This window comes from Pan troglodytes, chromosome 2 (genome assembly GCF_028858775.2).
Source record: "Pan troglodytes isolate AG18354 chromosome 2, NHGRI_mPanTro3-v2.0_pri, whole genome shotgun sequence".
NCBI classification, from domain to species: Eukaryota; Metazoa; Chordata; class Mammalia; order Primates; family Hominidae; genus Pan; species Pan troglodytes.
Window position 1 is genome coordinate 91,261,617 of NC_086015.1, and position 13,742 is coordinate 91,275,358.

Here is a 13,742-nt window from a genome sequence, read left to right on the forward strand (position 1 = left end):
TTGAGCATCTACAATATATGATATTTTGATGCTCTCTCATCTTTAGGGTGAAAAATATCACAGTGCTTTAATATTTTAACATAAATCAAACTATTCTGTTTATTATTGAGGCTAATGATTCATCTCCATTTCATTGTAAAGCCTGGAATTGGAGCATTATTATATTTAGTAAATATTCAAGGGTCTTGAGTTGTAAATCTAGGTTTCCTTTAGTCCTTTTTGTAAATGTAACTGGGTATTGTAGATGTTACTGGGTATAAAGCTCCATAACTTTAATAACATTAGTACCCCAATGAAATTAACATATCGTAACTTTTAAAGTGTGTTATTTAGCAAGGTTATTTGTAGAACTTTCATGCAACTAGTGATTTTTACCCAGGTGGGTTAGCACCAGACCACCTAAAAGAAATCATAGGTCTTGAGATGTGAGTTAAGTTTTGGCAAATTTACAGGTGAAATGGAAAAGTAAGAAGTAAATAGATCTATCTCTCTTTCATGGAGAGAAATTGCCTCTCCATTTGCTTCTCTAGTATATTCGCTATTCTCACCCGGTTTTTTGTATTGCCTGTACCTAACAAAACCAAGATATTTATGTTTTTAATTAATAGATTTCATTATAAAGCGTCATTGTAGTGCCAACCGTCATAATCTTAAACACTAAGGTAGTTTAATTAGTATGTTCCAAAGTGAATAGTATATAACAATTTTGAGAAATTAAACCCATTAAAATATAATTTTTGTCACTTGTGAATAATGTCCCTTTCACAGAATATTCAGATTAAATCAGAATGTTGTTTTTAAATATAGTTTACTGGCCTTAAACCATAAATAATTCGGAATACCAGTTAATGTGATTCTGTTTTTATGATATCATCAGGCACAAGCTGTCCATGAAGAGAAAAGCGTAGATTAGGACATTTATCTACTCCTGACTTCCTCTGTAGTACCCAGCTCTTCCTATCTAATATCAAAATGGAGACCCTCAAACAATTTTTTTCAGTTTTCTTAACAGATAAACTTCATTCACAGATTAGAGAGTAAAGTTTATTGCTATGAAAGTCTGTTCAGAGAGAATACTAGAAACAACTTCCTGTGCTTATGGCAAACTTCTCAGTCTGTACTTTGCAAGTAATTTGTGGACTAGTAGCTATTGTAGTTTTGTTCCCTCTGTCTGGCAAATAACCATTGTCCCCGTCTGTGACACACAGTCTTGATTTCACTTGTATCTAAAGGTATCTTGCTAAGTAAGAGATGAACCAGATAGTGTTTAATATCTGGATATAATCACAGTTTGGGGCCAGCTCATATAATGACTCACTCATAAAATCCACTATTAGGTGGCTACTTATGCAAATTAATGCCTAGTTTTTTTGAGAGGCAAAAGGTACATCAACATATGTTTACTCCCTCTAAGCTCTAGATTTCATGGACCTGCGAAATATTAGGTTATGCAAAAGTAATTGTGATATATATATATATATATATATATATGCATATGATGTTGTTTTGTTTGTTTAATATTAGGTTACCTAAATATATTGTAGTAAAAAGTATATGAATACCTCAATTCTAAGTTGTTTATGTATACTGTATATTGCATTGTTGTGACATTCATCAAAGTAAAAATAGATATTTATAACAAAATTGTAGCTAAAATAACATGAGGGATCCCAAGAAAAATAAATCTGTGGATCTACAGATGAATACAATCTCATGCCATGAGCAGCTTGTGTTTATAAAGAAGTCACACCACAAAGCATGACTACTTTTGTTTTTGGTACATTTAAATAAAGTGGATGAAGTGGAAATTATGAAAGTCAAGTTTAAATTTCAGTAAAAAGCCCTTATTAATAAATCTTCACTTGAAAAATTAATTTAAACTTGGCTGGAATGTACAAGATTTTATGTCTTACATTAGGTAAATTATTGGCAACAACAGGAAGTAAGAATGACAACATTTCAGTAAAATGCCCGGAATGATTATGACCACTAAAAGAGGACAACTATGTCAGAATTTACTTAATGTTATCACTAAAAAATCTGAGGAAGATAAGAAGAGACATATTCTTGCATTCACATGTGAATGCCTGGTAATATGTTGTACACGATCACAAATATTTCCACATTTAACTCTCTCCTTCCTTACACACAAAGGGGCTCTGAGATAGCTGAAATCAGTCCTCCACATCCTGTGACCCTCCCTTATTCATTGTACTATTCTAGGTGTTATCTCTGGCCCCAACTACCCTTGTTAACCTAGGTTACACGCAGCTTAATGTAAGGTGAAAGTCATCCACAAAAGTTGAAAACTATGGCTTCTATTATGCAGAAGTGACAAAGCTAAATGAGAAGTTAATAAGTACACCCCCAAAAAATGTGTTCATCAGAAAAGCAGAGTGAAACAATCTCCTGCTAAACACAATTTAAAATGCTTTTTTACTGAAGAATATATAAAACATTTTATATGCCATAGGGAACTGTGATCTCTAAGAGGTATATGGTAGGCAATGTAAATAAATTCATTTGATAATAGATCTTTTCTTTTTTCAATTAAGCCCGTATTATCACATTCTGAGTATTTTTCCTATGGAACCCATGAAACTCAGTTTAAAGACTGATAAAGGAAAGGGAAAAAGCCTAATGTGAGATTTGTGATAACAGCCTCTTGGTAAAGATGAGCATTTTTCACGTGGAGGGCAAATACAAATGACTTATGATCATACCATACTGATCATTTCAAGGTACCCGTATGTAATACCTGTTCAACAGAGGGAGCAAAAAGTAAGAGTGAGCTCGCATGACAGCAAAGCAACACCAAGACAGAGGTTAGAGGAATAAGGAGCCCTGGGTGCAAAATATGGGGTGGCATACACTTGCACAGCCCTCACAGTATGGAACCTTTTAAATTTTGTGCCAGAGGCACCTCACTCTCCTCACCACCACTCAGCCCTTTGGAAAAAATGGACCACCTTACTTCATTCCTATGGCAGTTTTGCCTACCAAACCTCAAACTCTACTATAATATGTTGTAATGAATCTTAACAACTTAAATACTAAAAAAAAATTTAAAAAATAAAAATTTAAATTTAAATATTTTAAAAATTGCATATATATGCTCTTTGAAAAAAATTCAAAAAATATAGAAATATATAAAATAAAAAGTGAGGTTCTCTTAACCCCACAGTTCTACTCCTAGATATATTTCCAAGAGAATTAAACACACATTTACTTAAAAACTTGTACATGAGGGCTGGACACAGTGGCTCACACCTGTAATCCCAGCACCTTGGGAGTCCGAGGCAGGTGGATCACGAGGTCAGGAGTTTGAGACCAGCCTGGCCAAAATAGTGAAGCCAGCCTTCACTATTCAAAATAGGGAAGCCAGCCTTCACTATTCAAAATAGGGAAGCCAGCCTTCACTATTCAAAATAGTGACTCTCTACTAAAAATACAAAAAATTAGCCGGGAGTGGTGGCGGACGCCTGTAATTCCAGCTACTCAGGTGGCTGAGGCAGGACAATTGGTTGAACTCGGGAGGCAGAGGTTGCAGTGAGTCAAGAATCTCACCATTGCACTCCAGCCTGGGAGATAAGAGTGAAACTCTGTCTCAAAACAAAACAAAACAAAACAAAACCTTGTACATGAGTGTTCATCACAGTATTATTCCTATTAGCCAAAAAGTAGAAACAAAACAAATGTCCATATTCATTTGCTTATGCATCAAATGCATAAACAAAGTGTGGTATTATCCACACAATGAAATCGTACCTAGCCCCAAAAAAGAATGACTTTATGATAGATGCTACAACACGAATGAAACTTTAAAACATTACACTAAGTGAAAAAAGACACAAAAAGCCACATATCATATAATTCCATTTGTATGAAATGTCCAAAATAAGAAAATCCACAGAAGTAGAAAGTAGACTAATATTTGCCAGGCATAGTGGATAGGGAAAATTGGGAGTGATTCCTAAGAGGAATAGGAGTTCTTGTTACAGTGATGGAATGTTCTCTAATTAGAAGGTTGCACAATATTGTGAATATATTATAAGACCAATCAGTTATACTTATTAAACTGGTGAAGCATATGCTATTGTGAAATATATCTAAATAATAAATTTTTAGAAGTTAAATAAAGTGTAAGTCTGTCCATCTTCTCTTACATAGCTAGAATTTACAGAGTACTTGTTATATGCCTGGTATATTTGTAAATGCTTTACTGCATGAACTAATTTAATCTCAAAACAATCCTATTAGGCATTGTTTACAGATAAAGAAGTTGAAGTAGCAGGAGGGTAAAGTCATTGGTCCAAAGTCTGCTTCTTTTGTAAGTGACAGAGCTGGGCTGACAAAATCAGGTAGTCTGGCTTCAAAGCTCATGCCATCCACTAACTCACCAGGAGTAACTACAATTAAAAGTTGGGATATACACTTCAAGATAATTTTCATTGAGGGAGTGCATGCACCCACCTGCATGAATGTGTGTAGAAGATAAAAATTATACACAGGGATGATACTGAGGGTCAGCAACTACCCACAGGCCAAATTCAGCATCACCTGTTTATGTATACCCATGAGTTAAGAATGCAAGAGTGAATTTTTCGGTGGTTGGAAGAAAAGAAGAAAAAAAGCAGAGTAGCATTTGATGACATGTGAGAAATATATAAAACTCAAATTTCAGCACCAACCAATAAAGTTTTATTGGAACACAACCATCTTCATATATGTTTTGTCTATAGCTGTTTCTGTACCACATGAGTAGAGTAGAATTAGGTAGTGGTAACAGAGACCTGTATGGCATGGCAAAGCATAAAATATTTTTATCTGTTTCTTCACAGAAAAATTTTGCTAACCCCTGGATTATGCCATACATGATATTATAAAACTTCTATTTGTCACTACACGTTATATGACGTTCAACCTTCTAGATTTCAAGGTTTCCTTAATTTCTTTAAGTAGATACAATGAAAAAATGCACCCAAAATTATTAAATTATTTGCAATGAATTGAATGTTTATGACTCCCCTCCAAATAAATTCAGATGTTGAAATCCTAACCCCCAAGGTGATGGTATAAGAAAGTGAGCCTTAGAAGGTAATTAGGTTATGAGGGTGGAGCCCTCATGAATGGCATTATTGCCCTTATAAAAGAGATCCTGAAGGTTACTTTGCCCGTTTCACCATTTGAGGTTACAATGAAAAGATGGGCATCTAGAAAACAGGCCCTTACCAGACATCAAATCTTTTAGAACCTTGATCTTGGATTTCCCAGCCTTCAAAACTATGACAGTAAATTTCTGTTGTTTATAAGCTACACAGTGTATGGTATTTTATTATAACAGCTTGAAAGCACTAAGACATCATTTCTCTACTAATGAAAATTTCATGTTTTTAGGCCGGGTGCAAGTGGCTCACGCCTGTAATCCCAGCACTTTGGGAGGCCAAGGTGGGCAGATGATGAGGTCAGGAGTTCGAGACCAGCCTGGCCAACATAGTGAAACCCCATCTCTACTAAAAATACAAAATTAGCTGGGCATAGTGGCATGCACCTGTAGTCCCAGCTACTCGGGAGGCTGAGGCAGGAGAATCGCTTGAACCCAGGAAGTGAAGCTTGCGGTGAGCTGAGATCACGCCACTGCACTCCAGCCTGGGCAACAGAGCCAGACTCCATCAAAAGAAAAAAAAAAAAAAGGAAAGAAAGCAAATTTCATGTTTTTACCGACTTCTTCTCAAAATAGTTGGTTTAATGTATTTATCTTCTAATGGATGTGAAAATGACCTATATTTTAATGGTCCCGGTCACCTGGACTTTGAGAAGTTTTATGACTGTATGAAGGTTCTTCTCTTGGCTGCTCAGTAGTCACCCAATATCGATGCTGAGTTTTCAGCTGAGTCACTGTTTCTGGCTGTATGGTCAGGCCAATGTGGCACAGGTTACACAGAGGGACCCAACTTTCACTGTTCTCAACTGCTCTGCTACCCCTTCCTAGCTTGGTCCTACTAGGCAGAAACTTCTGTTCATTTAAAAGGAGTTGGAAAAGTGGTAGAGTGGCTACTACCCCTTTGCTGTCCCTCTTTAGAGGACAGTGTGGTGTGCAACCAGATCCCTCTCCCTTTAGGACCGAGGCATTTATTCTCCTGTTGCTGGCAATTCCTGACTCTCGGTTGCTTCTCTCTTTGGGAATTGCCTTCAGCTGAACAAACCCACCTGACCCAATATCATGTCCCCTTCCCAGAGGCAGATCACAACTTCTAAATGGTCAATTCAGGAACGTAAAAGCCCAACCCCCTTGACCCCATGCAGAACAGTTATGAAGAACCATCTCACTCCAGAGCTCCTTGTAGAATCCAGGCCTCTATTGACTTCATCAGTGAGACTTCTGCCCAAATCTCTCATTCTCCAAAGATGTTGCCCTGAGAACATTACCCCATAAATTGTCTACAAGCAAATCTGAGTCTCAGAGTCTGTTTCCTAGAAAAATTGACCTACAACACCCCTCTCTAACTCCTCCCAAAGAAAGAGAGATGTAATATTTGTCATTATATCTGAGTTTAGCAGAATAAAATGACCACATATGGCTCAGCCCCTCCCACTGTCTCTTTTTCGGGCCAGCCTCGATGCATGATGGTGCATTGTCCTCCTGCTTGTGCCTTTTGTAGGGAAACTGCCCAAGGCTTAGGCCTCAGATTACGTTTTTCAGAGACAAATCTGAGCAATCATCAGTCTCTTCACAGTAACGGAGCTCTAAGCTGTATAACAAGGAAGGTGTCTATGGGAATCTTCTCTGAACTCTAGATTTCCCCAGAACTGCATGTTCCAGAATCTAAATTTAGCTGAAGGCAGTAGGAGGTCTAACTGTGGCATTAAGTCTAATCTAGAATCTCCAATTCTGCCTGATCAATGATTATGCTAATAATTTTATCTTTATTTTCATGATTCCTTTGTTTTCTCAATTGGGTCAAAATTTATGAAACGAATCTTGATTACTGTCCTAAACCCACACTGACAAAGGGCAGCATGCCACACATGCAATAGGAAAACCTTCATCTTTCACTATTAACCATTTTAATAGTCGAATTCACCTAATTTTACCTGATTTACTTATACAAGGAGATATTATCCCAGCAATCCCTCAGAGAGGGACACGTCTTAGTTCAAACTTCAGCTTGGACACATAACAATGCAATTTAAGCAAGTAGTTTTCTGAGCCTCAGGTTTCTTATTCATAAATGAAACTAACAAGATCTATCTCAGATTTAGTTTAAGAACTTAAAGTAATAGTGTGTGTGTATATATATATATAAAGTACCCCAGGTAGTGCCTTATATTGTGAGTAATAAATGCTCATTCATAGCTCTGTAAGTATAAAGAATTATTATAAATGATATCCAACTGGGTCCTCTCAAGAATTTCCAGGAAACAAAAACCCTCTTGTCTATTTCCAAAAGGTGTGAGAATGGCTTTTCATCTTGATGAGATTATTTCAAGCTGAAATTCTGTAACAAGTGAGTGAATCAAGCTCACACCAAAGTGAACAAGTACAAAAGTAGGCTCTCAAAATGAAAGAGCAATAATCACATCCATTTCCCCCCTTATTGGTAGAATTCATAGAGGGAAGAACACACCCTTTGCCTGCTAAGAGCATTGTTACTGTTGCCACATAAGTACCACATAAAACAGAGAAGAGCCTCCTGAGACCTGCTGTCCATGAAGGCAGCTGCCAAATTGGGAACTCTAATAAGATCTGGCCTCAGGCATCAAATGACTCCCAAGTTGTCTTTATTTTGTTAGTATGTGGCAAAGAAAGAAGGGAAGCCTGTGCTGGCTGTGCCATCACACACGCTTCTGCAGAGGGATTACCAAGTCCCCTGATACTTTGTTTAGAAAAGCAGCTTGAACACAGTCTCAATAGGAAGCTGAAATGGGTTAGATGGGGCAATGATCAACAATGGAAAGCTCAGTGGAGAAAAGTTAACCAAAATAAGAATGTTCCACTCATGTCACGGGAGAGGTAAAATAAAGCTGAGCATTTATGACTCTGGGGAATTATTTGTTGTGAACCAGCACATGATTAAGGGTTCTCCACACTACAGAAAAGCTAAGGAAGGAAAGAATTTCTTTAAGCTTTTGGAAAGAGAGTTCCAATGTGCCACAAAATGTTCTAGCAAAAGAACCTGGGACCCACTACTTTGGACTCTAGGGATGCAATGATCAATTTGTCATTTTGGGCTCTGATGCCTGTGATTTCATGAGCTCAGAACTATGAATACTATTAATATGACCAGTCTGGTCCAAAAATCAAGCTCAGACATTTAACACAGAACCTTCAGAACTAGTGAATTCCAGAGAGGAGATGAATGCTCTGTGAAGAAATCATTTCCTTACTATTCGTTTCTAAATCTGTTGAATATAAATTTTATAGTAGTCTTTTAAGTCTTGTATTATTTAAATCAGAGACAGGGAGAGAGGAGAGGAACAAAGGAGGAGGAATAAGAGAAAAGAAGGAAAGGCAAAGGAGGATAAAGTCAGGAAACGGAGGGCAGAAGAGGGGAGAGGAGGAAGAAAATGAAGAAAAAAAATCATTCTTTTAAAATATGTTCCCTAATTCTTGTTCAAAAGGCTACACTATAGACTATATTTCAGAAAGCAGTTTTTATAAGTCATACATAAGGCCTAACAAAAAAAGGAAGGAAAGAAAAATTACTGAAGTGCACCATTTCTGAATTCTGTTAGGCCTGACACATGGTATAATGCTCAGAGACATGGGAGATTTAAATAATGGGCTCATTTCTTTTTAAACAGAAGGTACCAGAGATTCCATTTCAAAGGAACAGACTACTAGCCTAAGATATGAGAGAAAAGCTCTGAGACCTTTCTCAGGCTGGATTTCATGAGCTAGTCATACCAGTTTCTGCAGGAATGCAGAAATTATTGCAAAATGGCTAGGTTCCGTAAACATGTTGGTAAAGTTTAACTTTACAGATAAGAAAAAATAATTTCAAAACAAATTTCCACCCTTTCTTAAATTAACTTTATCTTGTTATAGGAAGAAAGAAATCCAGCAGCTTACCTGTATCGAATCCCACGCTGGGCACTATGTCTACTGTTCCATGAAAGGCTCCAGCCCATGCTGAGGTAGCAGAGGTGACTGTAGTCGGTTCTGTCTTTGTGATGTCACACTGGGGAGCAGGAATCCTGGCCGCATGCACTGAAGGCATCAGCAGAGGCCCATAGGATGGATCCAGGGCAGAGCCAGCAGGAGGGTGGTGATGGTGATGATGGTGGCGGTGGCGGTGGTGCATGTGGGCATGAGGGTGGTGGTGCCGCATGTACACGTCATGCATATGGCTGTAGGATGGGCTCACCTGAGATGTCAAAGGATAAGGCCAGGACTCAGACACAGCAGGGGGAGGGGCTGGGCCAGTCTGATGCAGGTTGTGTCCCGGCCAAGGACTGGGATCAGCTGCAGAAAAGGTGCCAGGGGGTCCAGTGACCTGGAAGTCAGGATGAACTCCCCCCAAACAAGGTGCAGGTGGGGGCTGGTAAGAGCTGGTCCAAAAGGAAGTTGGGAAACTATTCCGTTGGCTTGAGAGAGCTGAGCTGTCTGAGAAGACAGAAAATAAAAAACATTATTAACATAAGACTCAGTTTTGGGATAGACTTGCCTCTAATTGTCCACTCGAATTGTCCAATAATATTTTACAAGCAGTCAAATTAGCATGCACTCTTATTCTCCCCAAACAGGGGTGAATTGATACCAGGTTGGCCTCTGGGCTCGCAAGCCAATGGGTCCATGTGCAAGATCCAAAGTGTTAAATGAGCCTCCCTCCATTTGCTTTGCTTGGCTTATGCCGTCACAGTCTGTGCTAAGGTTTGAAATTTGAGGATTGAAAAATTTCATTTCCTTCTGAGTACCCTGCAGCCATTAGGCCTAAGAGGAGGTCATATCTACCCACTTCACTGGTAAAGAAATCTTATGCCATAAATGAGGTTTATATAAGTTGGACATGATCATTTTTACCAACTTCTAAATGCAAATACAATTTTCATTTAAATGAAACATTTTAATGCCGAAGGTAACAATGGAAGTAAGATTACAATTACTTATACTCACTAACACTCATTTTCCATTAAGAAGAGTGTATTCCAACCTCATTTTATTTATTTATTTATTTATTTATTTATTTATTTATTTTCTGTGGAGATCTGGGAGTCTCTAGACCGAGAATAAAAATGGTCAATATTTAATGACAGTATCAAATGCCCAACATTTTTCCAGGGGCTTTTCATGGATAATCTCATAGGAGTTTCATTCCAGGCCTATGGGGTAGTTATTATTATTATTCCCATGATGAGAAAATCCCAGTAGAGAAGAAGCCTAAGGCTTAAGATGGCAAGAATGGGACTAGGCTTTGAAGCCAGGTGGCCTAAATGGCCAATGGCTGGGCCTCTTCATAAAGTGCCACAAGAGGGCACAATTGTAACTATGAACCTCAACATCTCGAATTTGGTGAAGATCCTATGGAAATGATGAGTGGAGGAAATTCAAGTAGAGGTCACGGATTTGAGGAAGTATTTTGGGGACAGGGAAATATCAAAGAATAGCACTTAGAGACGAATAAGAAAGAAAACGATCCCCTAACTTTTCATCAGTTCAATTTCCTACTCAATCATAATAACACATTTATACACGACCTACTATGTATCAAACATAGGCGTCAGGGATGACCAAATGGACATCATTTTTAGTCACAATCTGCAGAAGGATAGATAAGTAAAAACAGACATGTGCAAGGTGACATGGTAGGTATTCTCCCAACAGGAAGCACAGAGAGCACCGACCCAGCTTAGAGAGTGATAAGTGGAAGCTGACAGACTGAGTGGGGGCTAGCCCTGGGAAGTAAGCTTTAGGCAAATGGATCAGCACATAAGAAAAGGCCATATATTACACACACGCACACACACACACACACACACACATATGACAGCAGCAGCATTTGAAAGACAAAAAGAGTCCCATAGGCAGAAGGTGGCAACAGAAAAATTGAGACTATTGAAATGAGGACCAAGATGGGTGTAGACTTGCTGGCCATGGTACTGAATGTAAATTCTATTCTGAGGTGGCAGGGTCTCAATGGGCTTTGAAGGGTTTTAATCTAGTAAGTGACACAGTCAAATCCATTTGTGGAAAGATCAGTGCCTCCACCTGTAGCCTGTTGCCTACAGTGTTGTATAACTAAACAAGCACTGGGCTGGGAGACCAAGGAGCCCGGCTTTGATCCTAGGTCTTACCCTATCTCATTTTATCACCCAATATGGACCCATTGATCTTTCCATGGTTTACTTTCTTTCACTAAGAAAATGAAGTATTTGAACTCATTAGTTCAAATTATCTATGGCTTAATACTGCTAACAGTCTGTGAAGTGCCCTATGGATTATTTTTATTTACAGAAGAAGACATTTTCTAAAGATGTTAGTCATGGAAATTTAAGAGAGTATTTTTATACTGAGTTCCACATAAAAGAACCTTGCTAGATCTTTCCATTGAATGAAGGGTATGAATGGAGGATATCTTAAGAAGTATTTTAAAATAAGAATATTCAAAACTCTGACATTATCTATGTTCTCTCTATAAATATCAGGCCATAGTTTTCTTGCCTCAGGGAAAGCTTAAAAAACTTCAATCAACCATCACATATATCATTTGGTTAACATAATTCGGCTATTACTGTGGTGTGTGAACATTTCCTCTCCCCTAAAAGCTGTGGCAGCAGCACTGCAAGCTCTTCTATTCTCTCCCCTTCAGCTGGGCACCAGAGCTATGATCATGACCATTCATCCCATTCATCCTGTGGTCACACAGCTATTCACAGTCAATTCCCTCTCTCACAACATCTCCATCGATCTCAAAACACTCGGGGAAATCTAGGAAATGATGTTCTTCAAAAGGCAAAGAATGGAACTGCACACTTTAAGTCTTCAAACAACCTCAGGAAACTTTTAATTGAATGACTTTGTTAAAATCACAATGTATCCAAAAATACCACCTATAATCAGCCTTACTGACATTGAGGTAACTATGTTTTCTTGAATTAACAATCGTCTCTTTGCAACATATGAAAAATACTATTAATGACAAGAAGGAAAGTCGTGTAAGTTGTAAGAAGAAAATTCAATTTGCCTTAGGTGATGGTCATTTGTAAAATATTTCTGTCATACCCACAATGAAAGCCATCAATGTTTAAAGCTTAAAACCCATACACAGAGTTTAGAGAGGCTCCTTATTCTACATAGTTCATCCTTGCTACCACACATTTGCCACTTTGCTCTCACAACTCCCATCTTTGGGACCAAAGCCTTCATTCTGCTCCTAACTTCCATCTCCCGAGGGGCTAGAATCCTATTATGAAAACCGTTGAGCCCCAACCACAAGTACGTGCCAGAGATATAGAATTCCCCTTATTAAAATCCACCATTAAGATGTCAAAAGTACGGAGAGTATATACCATTTCTCTGTATGCTTTTAGTCTCATTTATATGTACATGGAGCCAATCTTATTTTATAGATGCTTATGCAGTTTGAATATGCATGCGCAAATGGGAATAATGAATGAATTATTTATCAAAAATATTATTGGTCTATTTATGAAGTACTGTACCATGATTAGTGAAGACATTATTACTGAAAGTAGAAATCTATTTTTGAAAATGCACTCCATAAAGATTGAACAAAGTTTTAAAATGCTCCAGGGAAAAATAAAATTAAAAGGAACTTAATATTTTCCCAGTCAATATGTCTCTTGAGATGAATATAAAGTTTGCAAAGATCTATGCAGCCCTTTAAAAAAAAACCTGTTACATTTACAATTGAAACAATATTGAGTTGAAAATATGTTTATGAAGAAGTTTATACTTCAAAATCACTATTCGGTGTCTTGCTTGTTTAAGAAAAAAAAGTCTTGATACAAAGGAAGAGATGATATGCTTAGTTCATGCCTGAGAACCAGTGTGCTTATTTCATATGTATGTAAATTTTTTTCATTACATGATTCTTTTCTTATGAATACTTAATCACAGCCACATTTGTTGGATGAAGAAGACATATGAAAAACTGCATGGACTATTTCTATGTGATATTACGTTTCAGGTTAGTGAAGAAAATACAGTACTTTATGCTATTAACACTATATGGTGAGTTTGGATTCAACATTACCTGGTATATAGGTGATGTTAACCAATATTTGGATGATGTTGACACTGACAGTCTAACACATACAAAATGCCCAACTATAATTTTGGCTCAATTTTCATTTGGGGTTAAAAATATTACTCACACATACATACACACGAGTTTATTTCTAGACAAAAAAGAAAATGATAATATTGATACATTGTCTAATAAAATCCACTAAAAGCAAACCTAATAATCTCACTATCTGATTTAGACTGCAAATATATCTTAAAGACATGAAAGAGTCCAACATGGTATACCAGGTATTTCTTTCAATTTCATAATAGTGGGATACTTTTTACACTGATTCTAAATGTCTCTTAAAAAAAAAAACAACACACACGCACATTACCCCCAAAAAATTTTAAAAAATCTCTGAGTAAAAAATTTAAGAAAGATAAGATTCAAAATTTAAAGAATGATACAGCTTATTAATTTTGAAAATAACAAAAACTAAATTAAAAGGAAAATGGGACAATGAAGTGTTGTAGAAACTCTAAGTCATCT

At 37.3% G+C, this 13,742-nt stretch overlaps 1 protein-coding gene across 2 annotated transcripts in view; it reads right to left on the reverse strand.

Annotated features, from left to right (window-relative positions):
• VGLL3 (vestigial like family member 3) overlaps positions 1–13,742 on the reverse strand; it is a 50,530-nt gene that overhangs the window by 18,857 nt on the left and 17,931 nt on the right. For both annotated transcript variants that reach the window (XM_054680809.2, XM_001134745.7), the window contains exon 3: positions 9,074–9,607. In XM_054680809.2, coding sequence (XP_054536784.1) covers positions 9,074–9,607 — 534 coding nt within the window. The remainder of the gene's footprint in view (positions 1–9,073; positions 9,608–13,742) is intronic.